We start from the raw sequence: 19,148 nt of genomic DNA, 5'->3' as shown, positions 1-19,148 counted from the left end.
GGAGTAGGCTCAAGGCTGGGGCAGGGGGTTGGGGTGTATGGCGGTGCTTACCTGGAGGGAGAGGGCGGGCTTACCAGAAGCAGCTGGCATGACCCTGCAACTCCTGACGTAGGCGGAGGAGCCAGGGGGCTCTGGGTGCAGTCCCTGCTTGCAGGCACCATCCCTGCAGCTCCCATTGGCTCTGGTTCCTGGCCAATGGGAGCTGCAGAACTAGAGCTCAGTGGAGGCAGCGCACATAGCCCCCTTGGCCTTCCGTCCCCCAAGGAGCTGCAGACCCACGCGAAGCCAGGTAGGGAGTCTACCAGCCCTATCAACCCACCCCCTCTGCACCAGCAGGGGTACTGGACCAGCCCCCCTAGCACCCGTGGTGCCCCCAGACCACCCCCCTCAGAGCACCGAGGGCCCCGGCCCAAGTTTTAGTCACGGGTAAATAGTACAAGTCATGGACAGGTCATGGGCCGTGATTTTTTGCTTATGGCCCATGACCTGTTCATGAATTTTACCTGTGACCATAAAAATACCTGTGTCTAAAATGTAACCTTATTTATGATCACTAGTTTGTGAATTCCTCCTCCGCTTATTACCTTTTCCTCTTTCTTAGTTTTGTCTGGTCTCAGGTCTGCATTATCCCTTTGGTGCTGCTCTCACTTTTACTCTAAGAGCTATCTTCCACAAAGTTGAAAATGACTTCAGTGGTAAATGTCTTGTTGGATAGATTTTCCAGCAGATATCTTGGTAAAACAGTCCCTCTCACCATTATTATGAATGTTGAAACTACTGTCATATACATAAGGGTTTCAAGTGGGCAGGAGATGAAAGCATGTCAGATTGCCTGTCCTAATCCTCTGAGTCAATTCCATTTGAATAAGAATTCAAGGAGCAAATTCTTGTTGGCATGATTGGATACATTCATGTGCTAACAATAATCTGGAACATAAAACTGCAATGGCTGTTATAAGCTCACTGTGAAAATGTTTACCTGATTTGGCAGAAAACATTTTTTTTTCATATTAAAAAGTGTTCCTGATTTTTAAAACAATTATATTTCCAAGCTGATCTCTCCTAGCATTGCTGAAATCCTAATTTTAGAACCAACAGTTTATGAAAGTTTATGAAAGTGTGTAATAATTATCCAATTACGATTCTGTGAAAGCAACTTGTTCATTTCTTGAATTAGAGAAACATAGCATTCCTCAGCATTCAATTACATGAAATTGAAGTATGGGGTGTAGCTGATAATCAGTTGTCCTTAGAGCTCCTTAGCAAAGAAGCTTTTAGGAAGAAAACAACAGAAACAAATACCTAATCTTTTTGCGAGTGTTGTGAAGGTAGGGACAGAGCTATTCATTTTATAAATACATTGGTTAGTCTACTGCCTTCTGCTTGCATCACTGGTCATTGCATGCTTACAATCTCCTGCAACAGACAGGATATTACACACAATGAAATGCCAGATCTCCAGGTCTGATTAAGCTGTGTTCAGTGTGCGAGTCGGGCAGTCAGGGGAAGATCCTGGAGCCGATCAAGGACTGGTTGGACCCTAGCATAGTTTAGAGCTTCTCTAATTAACACTAGCTATAACATTTACATGGCCACATCCACTGACACCTCTGACTCTACCTATGCACCTCCCTGCCCACAAACATATTCTGTGCTGGAGTGAGGGGAAGCATGTGGCATAAAGGCAACTGTGCCAGCTTTACACTTCCTGGGGCACTCACCTGGTAATCCCCAGCTGCTTTGTTAAGGCAGCTCTCTGTCTTCTTTGTCCCCATCCCCCTCACCTTCTGCAGCACAAAAGGAATGGAGGTGAGGGCCATTATCTAGTCCAGTGGTCCCCAACCTTTCTGTGGGAAGAGCATATTCCTATTCCTAGAAGACTGTGGCGGGTGCCAGACACCACGCCTCTGAAATGCTGTTGAGAAGCAGCAGTGGCAAGAAGTGCCACCGCCAAAATACTGCAGACAAATGGCAATGCTTCTCATGGCGGTCATACTTGACAGCGGCCTTTCGGCGGCGCAGTGTCCTGTGGGTGCACACAACTGTCCCCGCGGGCGCAATGGCCGCGTTGCGGACCCCTGATCTAGCCCATGTTCACTAAGAGCGAGGCAGAATTTAACATGGCTTTAATTTAACCCTCTGAAGTATGACTCATTTTTCTCATGGTCTTCGCTTGTAAAGCTACTGTGCAAACATTACCAGCCATATTTTAAATTCAGCAGTAGTATTTAGCTTGATGACCTACTTCAGAGAATGCCACTGGCTCACTATACACTGCATAATGATCTTATGCATAAGGATGCCAGATTCTTTAACATATAGAATATCACTTTCCAACCCACCCACCCCACCACTTCAATTATACATGTTTATGTACAATGGTCTTCGTTAAAGAGTAGCATTTACCAACAATGCTGTCTGAGATATTCATTATTTCCCTCTGTTTAGGATTCCAAACAATTGCAGTATTTGAAATACTGTTTCGTGATAACTTTGCAAATTGCTACAAAAAAATATAACGATAACCACTAGGTGAATCTGTTTGTGGGGGTGGAGGTGATTAGCTCTGAAAACAAACCATCTATATGGCTTGCAGTCTGTTCTTTTCTACTGAGAACCTAAGACATGTTGTTTATAAGTCTGAAATAGCAGTAATGAGACAGCCATTGCTACTACAGCCTTGCACAAATGTGGAGAGAAGTTTACCTTCAAGCATTTCACCATTGGTCAGATTCTGTAAGGACATCATTATGATCTTTGGTACATTTTGGAAGAGTAGTCAATCTTCATGCCAGAGATTAATAGATCTTTTTATTACAGTTGGATTGCATTACAAAATAAGGTGCATTTTCCCAGATCAAATGTGCATGCCAAATCTTTGATTTAATGCCTTCTATGTGAAGAATGAATACCGAGACCTATCATAATGGAAACTAATCCATCTACAAACTTTTTTAACCAATAGTTAACAATGAAAAACAATGCTTTTAGTCCTTGTGTCCGAAAAGTAAGTATTGGAGTTGTCATGCTGGCAGACCGGATGACACCTCATGCCAAGGCCCTTAGGTCTCAAAAAACACTGACAAATGCATAGCTGGAAACCAGGCTGGCTCACCTGTGTGTTAGTATTGTTAAAATGTATATTAGAGTTATAGGACTGTGTTCAGACTTTATGAAATGCTTGTGACTTGCTGCATGCTTGTGAGTTGCTGCTTGTGAGTTGCCAGGCATTAATTTCACTTATAATATCTATATCCTCTGTTACAAGGTAATATTTAAGTGTTTGCTCTGAAACCCACAATCATGAGAGAAGTGAAATACTAATAATGAAATAATAATAATGAAATAATGAGAAGAAATACTAGTTTTCCACAAGAGATGTCATCTCCTGCCCAACAAAAGAAGGCCCACAGACACCAGATAAGCCACTGTGGAACACCAGAGGACAAAAGCCTTTGTTGATTGTGCACCCCATACCCACGAATAGGAGATATGCAAATGGTCTCATCTCATCAGCTTTAACTCTGGGGAAAGAGAATAAAAATTCTGGACAAGAAGGAACTAGGTTTCTTTATTCTACCTGGACTCTGAGGGGCAAATATTTCTAAGCATAAGCAAAGGATGCCTGGCTGCTTAGTCTGCTTTAGCTCTAGAAGACATACAGAGCTTTCATATTACAGCAGCTTCTATTACCTTTTGGAACTTGAGACTGTAACCCGTGTGTGTGTATGTTTACCTGCTTTAACCTTGTACATAACACATTTACTCTTCTTAGTTAATAAATCTCTATTTAGTTTATTATAGGATTGGCTAAAAGCATTGTCTTTAGTGTAGGTGCAATTTATCTGGGGTAAGTGACTAGTCTTTTGGGACTGGGACTAACTTGAACACTGTTGTGATTTTTGGAGTAAGGGACCATTTATCACAAAGGCAAGCTAACCTGGGTGGCAAGATAGATCAGAGTACCCCAGGGCACTGTCTGTGAGCCCATGTTAAGGCTGTTATAGTGCTTGAGGAGTTTACACTTGATTCTTGGTTGGTGAAATCGAAGTATAGAACTCACAACCAGTTTGGAGTTTGTGCCCTGCTTCTTCACCGTCTGCCCTGAGCTGGGTACTCTTGCTTGTGAACCATTCCAGGCAGCTTGACAGGGTCAGAATTTAAGACAAAAACATTATTTTAAAACATCTTAGCATAGTGGTATTATTTGAGGCTCCTGGTTTGCTAGAACACATAGGAAAAATTCTCTTTGGTGATCTCAGTCAACAACAATCCTAATTTATGCATCACATAAACAACAGACGTATATATGTATATATTCTTTCTATACAGTTGGGTACTTATACTCACAGTCACATACTAAGGAATACCATCCATGACACAGGTCAAGGCTGGGTTGATTTGTCAGGATTAGGTTCAGGGGAAACATGTATTGTGCCTGCCTATTGCCTTAAGTTTGTTTTACAAAACTTCACCAAATTATACTTACAATAGAGGGAAAACATCACCATACCTGAGATTGTGCATTAATATTGGCTCCTTCCTTAACCAGAACTTTGACAACTTCAGCCTGTCCAGCCAAGGATGCAATGTGCAGGGCTGTATTCCCTTTCTGTTATGTAAAAGAAATGATCCTTCATTAACAATCATTATGATATTCAGAACACAATACTACTTCCATGCATTACTTCATAGGCCACTGTTCTACCTTATAGTGTACACAGCATTGTGGACATTGCATGGGGCAGAGCTGGGATATGCCACCAAAGGGCATTCCAAAGGGGTTTTGTCATGTTAACTCCCCTGGATATATTCTTATAACCTTTTGGGTGGAGTTCTGGAATAGGAGTTGGCTGGTGCATGGAACAAATTGTTGGTTTATTTCATGTTTAACAAAGAACTGGAGTAGCTAGGTTTTTCCTTCAGCTCAGTGGCTGTGCTCTCCAAAAGAGAGCAGAGATCTAGGAGCCTTCTAAATCATCCTATATGACCCAATAAATGAGATCTCCTTGTACACGGCTGAAAGAACAGTCTGAATACCGAGTACTTTGCTGAAAGAACCAGGTTACCAGAGACAAAAAAAACCTAAATGTGAAAGTAATGAGAAGAGAATTTACTCTGTTTTCTACTTGTTGGCACTTAGTAAAGTGTGCATAGGAAAGAACACGATGACTCGACTGTAACCAGGGCTGGCAGAATGGTGGAGGCAGCAGGCAAAGCAGGGAGGAAGCACCTTGTATTGTCCTCAAGGGACTCCCACTGGCATTAATGGCACTGGAGACAGCCCTTCTCAGCTGAAGGCAGGGTTGCTGTTACGGGGGGGAAAGTGCAATGGAGGCTTCCTGGAGAACCCATTTCTCTCTAATCAAACAAATAGCTAGAGCAGTAGAGCCTTGCTGGAGATTTGCATTTCATTCCCAGCCCCACTGTGAGCCAAGGTGTTCCTGGGGGAGGCAGTATCCCACATCTAACATCGTTTCACTGAAGAATTACATGCTAATGTACTCTTAAAAGAGTCCCATCTAGGCTAGAAAAAAACATGGTTCAATGTAAGGCTCAGGGTCAGAGGGGTGGATTAAAGAAAGGTAAAATGAGGGAATCTTTAGGTCTCCATCAATGAGGTGTCCACAGGGGTGGGGAGAAGCAGCGTGGAGTGAGGGCCTAGACTTATTTTAACGAAGATTCTAGAAACATTACCCTATATGTCACAACTCATCAGCCAAAATAAGTGAATAACCATGTTACACTATATCTCCATAATTTGCCGTGCCAGAGAATTCACTTTTTGCTACAGAATAGTGCTCCAGAATTTCAGCTTTTGGTTTTTCTTAAATTAAATTTCTAGCTCTAATAGTTGCAAAGATAACCATGGAAATATGAACCGAGCATAATTAATGTGCATCTGAGTCTACGAAGAGCCAGAAACAATAGCTCTGAGAGGAGGGATCTTCCCCATTCATCTGACTCACAGCGCCATCAACCCTGTTATTGTACAGTTGTAGAAATGGGCATTTTCCCAAGAATCCACAAAATTCAGCATTATTACTGCAGAATGGATTATTGTGCTCAGCATTGTTTACCTTCTCTTTGCCCCGCTAGGACGTGCTTGCAGGGGAGTTACTGGGATTACAGCGTATGCTCCTTTCACTGTTCTACAGAACCAGATAGGAAAGGGGTCAGGGAGAAAGGGCTAGAGTCCAGCTTGCAGAAAAGGAGCAGGTGTAATCAGACATACAGACTGGTCAGCTGGGATGCTTAGAGAATAGAGCAGCTCCGGACAACTGAGAAAATGAACTGCTGAAGCTGACTACAATGTTCCCCATTCTGTGGCACGCACTGGATAGGGAAAAGAGATTCTGTTCCAGACCACCTAGACAACAACAACGTATGCTGAAGGCCATACAGCTCAGGTAACTACAGAGCACAGCTGAAAACCCTTCCTTAGAATTAGTCATTACTGAGAATAACATTGATGAATTATACTATAGAAGTTATGGCTGCAGAACTTGGTCCCATTGTATTGCAGCGTACATAGGGACCTGCAGATGTTACTCTTATATATTTTCACTATTCTGAAATAGTCTACTGTTGGTCAGCTATATTTCTGGTCTCTCTAATGAGAAACGCCACTAAAAAAGGGTAAATTTTTTCATGATAGTGAAACTTTAAGGGCTCCCACCGTACACATACTTTTCAGTCCTCATCTTCATTTATAGTCTAGGAGCCTCAGCTGATTCATAGATTCACAGATTTTAAGGCCAGAGGAGACCATTGCGATCACCTAGCCTGACCTCCTATATTACACAGGCCACATAATTTCAACCCTTTAATTTCTGTATCAAACTCGTAAGTTGAAGTCAATGAAGGTAAACTGATTTGCATCAGTGGAAGATCTGGTCCTTTGGTTTAGGAAGAAATTAACACCTTATACTTTATCAAAGAGGTATTTATCTTAATATTATATTCTTATATTGCAGTTTTTTGAAAATTTCCTGACTATTTGCACTGTCCATCGGATAACAAGGGGAAATATCAACTTCTAGTTCTTTCAACTCTTTGCTTTGTAAATGAACTATACAAACATGCACAGATTACCTTAGTAGCTGAATCCACTGCTGACCCTCTTTCCAGTAACTCCTGTACCAGTCCCACATGGCCTTCTTTGGCAGCCAGGTGTAGGGCATTGAGTCCATTCTGTAAGCAAAAGGGCCATACCAGTCAAAAACACTACATTTGTAAAGATACACACGCACACTTTCTCCAAGTAAAAAATGAAGATTAATGTCCAGAATATTGGTTCACCTTCTAGTTATTTGTCGGCATAAGCCCCAATATTTCTTACTACAATAGTTGAGCTCAAGTACTCTGTGACAAAGCTCCTCCAGTAACAACACTTCTCTTATGGCAACAAGGACATAATTACAAACCATATTTTGCAGCAGGCAAATATCCCCCTCTTTGATAACTCTGTATTCGCTAACAGGACTACCTTGGATACTTCTTTGGCCCCCATTACCATATTATCTGAGCTCATCTCATTCTTTCATGCCCTAGTGTGGCAGCGAGTCCATCCCTCTCCAGTGCCAATGAGCAGAGCCGGGGCTGGTGCCTGCAAGGGCGGGAGGGAGCAAGCAAGACTGATGGAGGAGAGCAGATGGGGAAAGCTACTGAGGAGGATGGAGCCAAAACAGAACCACAGCCAGCTGTGGCCACCCTCATTGCCACATAGCAACCTGCACTCACATACACACACATACCGCCCCTTTTCCCCAGATACCTTTCCTCCCACAGCTCCCCACTCAATCTGCCCCTGCCATAGCGCTCCAACCCGTTTCTCCCACAGTGCCCATCCAACCCCCAACCCTCCCAGCTCCTGCTTAAAACCCGCCAACTCCCTGCAACCCTGTCCCCAAATAAACACACCATAGCCCCCTACCCCATAAGTAAAACCAAACCCCATAAAACCTCCTCCTGCCACAGTCCCCCACTCATCTCCCCACCATCCCAACCCCCATCTCCCCAAATAAACCCACCCCACGGCTCAAGTCCCAAATAAATGCCCCCCATAAAACATCGCCCTTCCAAAACCCCACCTCACCCCCAAACCTTCCCCTTAAATTGCATATCCTATTTTTCACAGTCCTATGATGATCTTCACAGTACATCAGCCAGGTGACAGATATAAATACTGCCACTGCCCTCAAGCACTCTGCTGTTTTGCCATATTGCAAGCATCATAAACGACACTCAGTCTACAGTCAGTTGAGAGTTATATAATATTCGTCACACCTCTTGTTTCTAAGCTGGTTGGAGGCGCTAAAGGCTTGGAATAAACGAACAAGCAGCCTTCTGGTCTTTATTCGTTCATCAATCACAGACAGCTCAGGTCTGCAATTCCTGCTGGAATTTGACAGCACTCAGCTCCTGAGAGGAGACACTTAATGGCACTAGGCCTAGTGGCTGTAAACAGAAAGAGCTAGATTCATTTCTGAAGTAACACCACTGGATCCTGTGTTCAGGTGAGGATGGTGAGCAGATTTTGAGGTTATATTCAGTGGAGTTACAGCAGGAATGAATCTGGCCCACTGTACTGATTTTAAGCTTTGGAAATGTACATTTGTGATGTTTGCTGGCATTGAACAAGTTTCATTAATTCTTTTAGCACATTGAAATATACTGTCCTGCACTGAAAGTCAGAAGGAGCTACACTAAATTGATCTGCAGACTTGATAGATGTGTTTACTCACATTCAGCAGCAGGTACTATGCCTTCTTATTAAACTGTGACTTTTGTCACAAAGTTGATTTTACATATACACCAGTTTCTTTCTAACACTACTGGGTATCATGGGACCATATTATTACCTACAGTAATGTAAAGTTTTAAAAAACATATTCTGTAAGTAGACAGTATAGTGTTCTTCTAATTATTTTAGGTCAGATAATTATACTTGGGTATGATCCCACAGACTCAGAATCAATAGGACTCTATGTGCAGGAATGGAAATTGAGATTTTGTCCCTTACGGTTGTATACAACTGTTTTATCACAACGAAAGGTCTTAGTATATGGACAATGGCTAACACTCTACAATCCTCACACAATGAAAAAAGAGTGAAGTAGTAGCGTAGGCAAAAAGAATGTGATATGAGTGCTTGTGACATATGTCCATACGTTCCTGTGACTGCAAATAGCCAGGAACAAGATATCCTATATTTTAATACTCTACAGAGTGTTACATTTTAATACTCTACAGAGGACAGCAGCTTCACCACACAAAAAGCTACAACACTCTAGGTTAAAATATTTTAATGTATACCTTATGATACATGCCTAATCATATCATATTAGGTCCTTCAGCCCCAATACAATGAATAGATTATGTGAAATCTCATTGAAAGGTATGGGATTTCGCATAACATTCATTTAAAATGTTTGCAACATAAAATGCTTTATTAAGGGGCAGTGAAAAGATTAGAGAAAGACTATGCAGTATCTGCTGTACAAATGTAAATAGCTCAGTTGTTTCTGTTCTCTTTTTAACTAAAATATCAGAAGAAAGCACTGCATCTTTTGCAGTAGTACCTGCACAACTGTACACTTTTAAATTGAGCTTTGTTCCGCCCCATCCAGAGTCAATGTTGTAATTATTCTTCTCCCCACAGGACTGATCCCTGCTATTTCTTACGATGGAAGGTCTGTAAATCAAAGTGGCTCCCCTGCTCCTGTCAGCTGAATTCCAGCATGCTGGAGCAACAGCGCTTTCTGAAACTTCTCGTTTCTAAGCTGGTTGGAGGTGCTAAAGGCTTGGAATGAACGAAAAAGCAGCCTTCTGGTAAAAAAAAAAAAAAGTGGGTGGGATTTTGTTTAAACTAGTCATATGCTAAACAACATTTGAAAGCAGAAGGAGTTCTGTCTTAATCCTGACAAAGTACGTACACAGCATAATTACCTCTTTCCTGGGGTTTGGCTTCATTGCTAACTCTCACAATAATTAAAGAATATAACCCTAAACCTTCTCCTCAAACTTGGCTGTACAAGGGTTTTCCTGCAGCAACCCCTTCTCTCCTAGATTCTAATTCCCTCTATCTATAAGAAAGAGGTTTCAACCCCTTATCTCCTGCTGAGTTTGCAAGAGTACTATTCAGCAGTGATTACTTAAATAATTTCCCTACATCCACAAAGGAACCCATGCGTTTCTATGAAAGCCTTAGAAATTGCCACCCTGTTCCAACACTTAGCCGAACGTCGTCCTTTTTAAAAAAAGGAGATTGGCTCTGAAGTCTCAGCTTTTGGCTGGAAATGGTTCCCACCAAAGTCAATGGGAGTAGAATCGGTCCCTTGTAGAATATGCTTTACCCTTCAAATGAAAGGATTGTTGATACAAGCTTTCTTCACAGCCGGTCTTAGGCTTCCTCTGAACTAGCACTTCATGCAGCGATGGCCTAGTACCAGTACAACTCCAACGGCATTAGCAAACTAGAAGCACTGGTGTAGACGGGGCACAGGTAGTTTAACTACCGCTGTATCACGGTCAGTGGGACTGGAGTCAGAGGGTTTGTGTTGCCTGGAGGGATTATTATGGACTTGGGAATGGATGGTTAGGTTGGAAGCAATTTAGCCACATGGGCAGAGCAGTGCACAGGATTTAAAAAAGTTCCCTGTTCGACAACCTGTATTCAGCATCATTCTTTACTAATGAAACAATCATGTCTCTGAGCAACTGTGAAGGGCAGAGGGTTGCTTGGTAACTCTAGAAAGTCCCACTCTTCTGATGTTTACTGACAGGTGTCACCAAAATCAAAACATACATTCTGTGGAAAAAAAAAGTTTGAATGAAGTGTAGAAAACATCCTTGCATTTGTGAATATTTGCCTATGTGGTTTAAGTAAATATTTACTTCTACCGTAAGGAACAACAACTTTTTTGTGCTCATTTCAGATTGAAAGTACACATTTTGCTTTAGGTCTTTCATGACATTAGAAAACAGAAATGTAATTCAATAGACTTACCCCTTTCACTTCCTGACATGCTACAAAATGATGAACACTTGCAACTCCCATTAACTTTAGTGGAAGCAGTGGGTGTTTGGCACTTTGTCGGTGATGTTCAGGATCTTTCGGGCCCCTATTACTGCCCACTGCTGTCTCAGGACACTCAGTGCTTGTCTGCATGGAAACTTAGCGTGTGGACAGCCAGGGTGTAGATCTACAGCACACTTACTTGCTAAGCACTACGTTGCTGTGTGGCCCTGCTACTGTGCACTAAAAGTTCTGTAATGCACTTTGGCATACTCCTGTCTCAAAAAGCAACTATGGAATGTTTAGTGTGCAGGGTCCATGTAGCCACTTAGTACTTAACAAGCTAATGTGCCACACACTAAGTCTCTTGGTAGACAAATCCTCAAAGTCAGAATCAGTCAAAGGCTGAAAGGATTTGTGGAAAAAGCCTCAGTGAAGTCAGTGAAAGAGAGAGAGAGAAGTTGGGCCAATAAAAAAAAATATTACCTCACCCACCTGGTCTCTCTAATACCACTCTCGCACCAACACAGCTAAAAAAACACTGCAAACAACAATGAAACTAAAATTTTGATCATTTAAGATGTTCTCATTTAACTTTTAATGTATTGCAGTTCATTCTGGTTGTCTCTGCTGGGTATGATATTAACAGGGTTTTAGTACTACTGCAGTTCTGTTGGTTCCAATAGAACAGGACAGGATGAATCACCTGGTGAACTTAGTCCACATGAAAATTGCTTTATAATTTTCCAAAGAGAAAGAAACTTTGTAAGATTTCCAGCAGAGGCAGAAATAAATGTCTAGTTGTCAGAGCACACAACTGGGAGTTCTTTTGTTGGATTTCAATATCTAACCACTGATATTCTGTGACCTGTGACAAGTCTCTTAATTTTTCTGTACCTCAGTTACCCCATCTGTAAAATATAGAGAATAATATGCCATAAGGTGTTTGGGAATCTTGCTTATTTAATTTATACAGTACTTTGAGATCCTTGGAATAAAATTGTTAAAGAAAGTCAAGGTATTATTATTTATGTGCTCAAAAGACACTGATAATGGTTGTTTTGGTTTGGTCACTTATGAACCAGAGGGAATTTGGCTGGCTGGATATTGGTCCCACCACAGACAAATTCTCCTTTTGTGAAAAAAAAAAAAAAAAAAGTGTGAAAATTAAAAGTCTATGTCCTGCTCTGTTGCAATTCAAGTTTCAGCCTGGGATGGCAAAAGAGAATGCAAGACTTATGCCTGATTCAGCACTGTATGTTACTCCTGTTTATTTCTTGCAATTCTATTTCAATCTATGGAGTTATGATAGTGTTAAACCAGAATGACAAAGTGAAGAATCAGGCCCAATTTGTCAATGACTTCCCTCCTGTAGTTAGTTAGGTTCAATGGGGTGTAAGTCAGTGGAGAATGTGACCCATGCACTGAAGCTTGAAGCCATGTGCATATGAGATTGTGTACTACCAGGGCAATTCTGAAGAAGTTGTAAACACAGTGGAAAATAAGACCCTGTTGTGGCTCATCCCACATGCAGATGCTGCACTCCGTTCAATGCTGTGGCTGCGTGAAGAGTGCCACAGCATAATTCTTATGGAATTTAATGAGTTTTGTCTCTGTCCACGATATATATAAACACCATCTTGCTCACAAACACGTCTTCCTACATTCTGGGTCAAAACTGAAAAGACTACACATGCATTCCCACCCATGGAGAAAGCCATGAGGAGTTAGGAACAGCACAAAGTGTGCAGAAGTTCTCCCTCTAGAGGGAAAGGTTCAAGGAGAGGCACAGAGTAGACAGGAGCACATGGCTTCCCAACCACCTGGATATTCCCCCAAAAATACCTCAAAGAAATAAAGGAGAAAAATCTAAAAAAAAAGGGGGGGGGAATTGTATGAAGCTGTGAAAGTGCAGACATCTCCCTTCTAATCCTTTTGCAGCCAGTGAATTCATGAAGCTATGTGAACCTACTGACTTACCACTCATACCCAACACTACCATTATCACCACTATTGTTATGCTGGAGGGTGGGTGGCTCTCAGTGAGTGTGTGTTTGATCTATGGGCTGTGCTGGTGGGTTTGAAAGTTCCCTTCAATTCAGGCTAAATGATGAAGCAGTTAAATGCCGCTTTGCTTAGTAATAGCTGAAACAACACAAGCCACCACATAAATCACTGGCCTGCATGCCAAGGCAGGTGTAGGAGTTGAGCCATATGGTATGAAAGGGTTTTCTCTGAGTCTGAATGCAAAGCAAGGGCAGGAGGCTGTTTTGTGAGGCTGTGAGAGTCACAAGCAGCCAGAGATGGCAGCAGGCCAAGCAGACAACAAGACCAGCACTGGTAACATGGCCTTGAGAGAAAAAGCTTTTTGGACTGAGTATTGGCCAGGAAAAGACTTAGAACTGTGAGCAAAGAAACTGCCTCCTGTTTCATTCCAATTATGTTCAGGAAATCAGGACCTTGTGTGCATTCTTTGAAAATAAACAGGATTGCATGAAAGAAATATCCGACTATCATCCATTTCTTCTAATGGCGTCAACCTGTAAGGTCTCAAATATTGGCTAACTGCTCAGGCCAAAACCAGGTATTATTCTTATATATTCCATTTTGAATTATCATCTCTTTTAAAGACTGTCAGGCAACTGATACACCCCAAGTGCTTGCAGATTTTACAGTTTTTGTCTTTTGATAGAATTGTCCTATGTCAAGATAGCTGATGTGCCATTCAAAGCTATGTTGTAAAATTACAGTCCCAACTATAAATAATGTTTTGATATTCAGTATTTTTAACATTCATTCATATATCTCAAATGCAAGGCACCTGTGTAAATCCAGAGTGACTCCAGTTAAGACTGAGGTGGCCTCGGAATCCTATTGAGTTCATTGTTGAAAGAGTTTATAAAAATGTTTTAAAATGTATTATTAATGTATATGGGGCAATAGTTATCTATAAACTGAACCATACAAACATTCAAAACAGTAACAATTTAAAGTTGCCAGTGAGAGGAAGTGACATCATTTTGTGCCAGGATGCTGGAAAGAGAACAAAAGTTCTTCTTTTGACTCACCATCATGGCCAGATCAAGTTAGTCATATTAACTTCAACTCAGAATTATGGAAGTTTTCTGAGCCTGTGTGTGAACCAGCAGGAGCTAGAAGAAAAGAGCAGGGACAGAGAGTTCCTGCAGAGAACAGTAAAACTTAGGAGAAAGCTTAGGCTGAGGTCTACATCTGTGGACCTTAAATTAAGAGTAAAGAAAACCCTCTGAAGGGGGACTGAGTTTTGGACACTAACTCAATGCTATGTGTGCTATTCCTGTGTGCTATTCTCAAAGTAGGGACTCAGGCTCTTCATGTGGCTGTGTAACTAAAGCAGGGTGAAACTTTTTAGACAAATAGTTTATTTGCTGAAAAACAGAGTTTTGGGTTGACTGAAATTATTCAATAATTCAACATACATTCACCAAACAGTTTAATCCAAAACCATTTTTGGGAACTAGATTCACAAGGAGACTTAGGGGCCATTCACAAACCCAGTGGTGGTTGCCCCTGTAATTTATAAAATTAAATATTCATAGACCAGAGAGAGAGGGTGAGAATAACTATAGCTTTGCAGTTAGGGCACCCACCTGAGAAGAAGGACAGCTAGGTTCAATTCCCTGCTCAAAAAATATTTAAGAATATATACAAAGTAGAACATCTTCAGCAAGAGCAAGAAAGAGACCACACCAGAATACACTATAGACCAGTGTGAAGGACCCATCACCTGCAGTATGAGACACCCAAGTTCAAATCCCTGTTCCCAATCTGGCAAAATGGGGACATGAATCCAGGTCTCACATATCCCAGGTGAGTGCTTTAACCCCGTTGGGCTATAGGATATAAGAGGACACCACCTCCTCCATGAATGGCATTTCCAAATTTGCTTTTAATCAAACAGCAGTTAGGAATTCCCCCAAATCAAAACTATTTATTCTTTATTTTATTTTGTTTAGTTGAGAAAACTGAAAAAGTTTAGTATTGGGTAGATCCAAAATGAACTTATTTTTTGAGGGGGGGCAGTGAACTGAAAAATGTATTAATTCTTTTCGCTGTTCCATATGGAACTTCACTCTATCACAACAGTGATGACCACTAGTCTATGGATGCAGTCACATTATTAAGGACACTAACACATCACCATTCATCCCCCATGCTTTGCCGTTCACCCATGCAATTTTCAGATAAATGTCAATGCTGGATATTTATAAATCAAAACATTTATTTTCTAACTTCACACAGTAGCTACAAAAACGGGATGCCAAAATCATAACTGGCAATCCTTCTGTCATGAATCTGACCCCCCAAAATTATGAGAATGGCCAAAAAGAGTCATGAGGTTAATTTTTTTTCCCCTGAGACTATCTTGTGTTTTTGGTCCGTCTTTCAGTCTTTAACGTCTGCTGCCCACTCCCAATACGTGTGATAATTAAACTGTTGCCAGTTCTCCCAAACGCATATAGTATTGATTTTGGCCTCTCTGCAAGAGCTCTCACTGACTGCACTATGGTATGGAGTTGCCAGCTTCTCTCCAAGCTCTAACATTCTAATTGAATTAATTAATTGTGTCACTCCATTCCCACATTTGCCCATCTCCCAGCCCAGTAATTATTTATGCACATCAGCTCTGTCCCTCCAGTTCCCCCCTGTCACGAGCATTAGTGCATCTCTGCCCCTTCTGCAGCTCCAGGGCTCCTCACCCACCATCCCAGCCCTGGTGTTTGAAGCTGTGATGGGGTCCCCTTCCCAGGCCTGGAGGGGGCAGATCCAGGGGTTATTCACCCCCCTCTTTCCCTTCCTAGGCTAGAAAGGGGTGAAGAGCAGAGGGGGGAAGTAGACAACAGACTGACCCATTGTTTATAGGACGGGTCGGAGGTGGGGACAAGCCAAATTTAGTAGCTGTACTGTTTCTTAAACAGGGGAGGTGAGAGAGAGGAGCAGAATGACGTCAGTTCCTCCCATCTCCCCTACCCAAAATTTTATCTTGTATCCTGAGGTGAGGGTGAGAGAGCTCTGTTCACCTCCTGGAGCAGTTCTGATTGGTTGCTCTTCCCCAGGAGGAGGAGGAGAAGGCGGCCAATCAGAGAGGATTTTCCCCTGGACCCAGATGGACATCACGAGGGCTAGCGCTTGTTGTCTCATTGCAAAATTGGCTACAGCACTGGCCAAAAATCACATAAATGGAGTTAAAACAGAGAGTTGACCATGCTGGGTATGTTTCCCATGTTTCAGCTTACCCAACCTCTCCCTGCACAGCGGACCTTATAGTTACAAGAGATCTGCTCCACTCTGAGATCCACACTCAGAAAACCCCCAAACAAGCCACCCCACCTTTTCTGCATTTCCTCCTGGGGTAGGCATGCTCATGGATGATCTGAAGAGATATAGACACCTCTTGCTCTCCATCAGAGTCGTCCCTATATAAACAGTGCCAGCATTCCCCAAGCAGTACAAGACACCCCAGACACAGAAAGAATTTCCTCCAGGCTCCATTAGAGTAATAGGACACTTTGAAGTTATCAAAGCGACTATTATGCTCCAGTTTACTGCATATAACTGAGCAAAGCTTAGGCTACCTAATTGTGCTTAAAATACACTCAAATAGCAGATAATATTTAGTAGGAATCCATCCTATTGAAAACATAATTTTACTTTTAATAATGGGCACAACAGAAAAATTTATAGTCTGTGAAAATATAACATTTGTAAAGAAAACTGAAGACTATATCTAAACTAAACATAATGAATGTGAACAAAAAAGTGTATGTAGCTTATTAGGAGGTTATGGATATACTGTAGACCACTACTTTTTTCATATAGAATAGAAAATGAATGGTTCATCTTTAAAAGCCATCATCCTAAACATGTGGTATATAAGGGGTTGTTGGCAGTTCAAAAAGACAGTCAATCAGCTCATAGGGATAGAATGCAACATGACAACTTTGTCTGCACAATTTAGCAAAGAACCGGAATCTTGTCCATTGACATTTCCAAATTTCTGTTCAGAAACCAAGAAATAATCAGTAATTTATGATTTTCACAACACATTGGGGCACTCCTGTTCACATTAAAGGAAGCAATGACAATTCTATAATAATTTAAGCATGCAATAAAGCACCATAAAGACGCTAAATAAATGCTACTGTCAATATATTCTGAAACAGTAGCGGTTATCAAACTTTGGAAATACTAAAAACCAATGAAATACATTTGATTCTCTAGCTAGTCATTTCCCTAATTCAAATCACAGTACTTGAGAAATAACGGCTCCAATTCAAGAAAACACTTTACCAGGGGTTAGTCTATTCTATTCAGAAAAGCACATTTAACCTTAAGCATAGACCCACAAGAATTATTTCTCTATCCAACAACAAAGCATACCATTTTAAAGAAAGGAAAAGGCAAATTTGGAGCACCAGTGCATTTAACATGTGACACTAAATTTTCAAAGCAGTACACAGGCTTTTCTCCCTAAAGTCAAATGTATACCTTCTTGTCCAATGTGCATGGGGGCACACCTTTTCCCAAGCAGGTTGAGGTGGGGCTTGCATATGGCTCATAGATCCATGACTGTATAAATACACCATCCAAATTGCATGCAGAATGAAAGCTAAATAGCTGCTGAACCATCAAGGCTGAAGTAGCAGCTGCAGCATGACTCCTGTACTATTCCCTAGTCTGAAAGAGCAGGATTCTATCCCTTCTGATCCTACAGAACTCCACTAAGCACATTTTTCATTTTAGCTGTGTGCAAGACCCAGGAATTAGCCCCTCGTAGGATTTTTTCATTAGCTAGGAATGACTTCCGTCATTTAAGAGACCCACAGGAAGTGTTTTATTCTTGGTATGACTGAAGAGAGCAAATAGATATTTAAGGAAAGCGCCTGAGAGTACGACGACAGATGAGAGCATGGTGATGCTAGGAAATGACAGCATTAAATAACAGTGAGTTGATTGAAAGCAGCAGTGGTCCTATCCATGCCCATTATGCAGCAAATATGGTAAACAGTGTATTGTCTCCCTCCACATTACAAGTCTGTCACATGTTAGGCCACAGCTGCTTGTTCACTTTGAGTCCAGTTCTGTCAAATTTAGGATTACTTGCCTCATAAGCTACTACTCAATATAGGGCAAGGATGGCAGAATCTGACAGTTTATAGTCAAATGGCTTCAATTAGAAATCAAACAGAATAATTAAAAGATACAAATTTAGAACTTGTGGTCTACCAGAACTTTCTTTGTAACCTTGGCAATAGTATAATTCTAGCTTTTATTCATTGTCTGTCTTAACCTCAAGAATCTAGTTAATGGCTATAACCCCAGCCCATCACCATGTTGCAAATGGTAAGCTTTTCAGAGTCTTAAGAACAGAGAGACAATGAGGGTATGTCTACAGAGAGACTTGGTGAGCAAGCCAGGGAGTAAATGTACAATGCTCTAACCTGTTGTTTTAATCAGCAGTAGATCAAGGGGACTACTGTAAATGGGTAAGTATCAGAGCTCAAATCAGAACAAAGAAGTGGGTGGATCAATTCCGTGCTTAGACCAGTTGACCATGTCTCTTCCCACTGCACTCTGCCGATTTAATTTAAGTGTTGGTTTACTTTACGTATGACTGCATACTGTGCAAGTCAGTATAAAATGAATGAGCATAACCCAAAAATACATAGATGGCATTAGAGCCTCTATTCAGTCTTAATGATCAGTGGAAACAGCAAAAGGTCAGCTGGGTAAAGTCCAACATATTCAGAAGAGAGGCTGGCTGGCATCCAAAAAGCACTTTATCTAATTAAGTGGACCAGGACAGCAGAGATCCACAGAGGGAAAGATTCATGTGAAGAGTTCTCCTTTCAAGACTATTCTGGAGGCCCTGATACAATGAAAGAAGCTTATGTCAAAAATTCAAGCTCCAGTCCTACATGAGACTTAAAATGAGAGAGCTCTTCAGAGAGAGTCAATATTTGCCTGAGTACAAATAGGGCAACAGAGGATGAGGGAGAACGATGAAACTATCTCACGGCAAGGGGATTTCACTGGGAATGAGTCTGCTGCACAGTGTTCACAGCTTCTGTAATTTTATTGCTAGTCT

At 41.5% G+C, this 19,148-nt stretch overlaps 1 protein-coding gene across 28 annotated transcripts in view; it reads right to left on the bottom strand.

Moving 5' to 3' along the window:
* The window catches only part of ANK2 (ankyrin 2), a 566,593-nt gene that overhangs the window by 196,560 nt on the left and 350,885 nt on the right, over nt 1–19,148 (bottom strand). For all 28 annotated transcript variants that reach the window (XR_012158530.2, XM_073340925.2, XM_073340929.2 and 25 more), the window contains 2 exons: nt 7,096–7,194; nt 4,514–4,612 (listed from right to left, as the gene is read on the bottom strand). Coding sequence is in view for 27 of the 28 variants with exons in the window: in XM_073340925.2 (XP_073197026.2) it covers nt 4,514–4,612; nt 7,096–7,194 (198 nt within the window). In the remaining variant the exon portion in view is untranslated. The remainder of the gene's footprint in view (nt 1–4,513; nt 4,613–7,095; nt 7,195–19,148) is intronic.

The sequence above is a fragment of the Lepidochelys kempii genome, chromosome 4, assembly GCF_965140285.1.
Source record: "Lepidochelys kempii isolate rLepKem1 chromosome 4, rLepKem1.hap1, whole genome shotgun sequence".
NCBI classification, from domain to species: Eukaryota; Metazoa; Chordata; order Testudines; family Cheloniidae; genus Lepidochelys; species Lepidochelys kempii.
The sequence above is the reverse complement of the archived record's forward strand: the minus strand, read 5'-3'. Positions and strand labels throughout refer to the sequence as shown.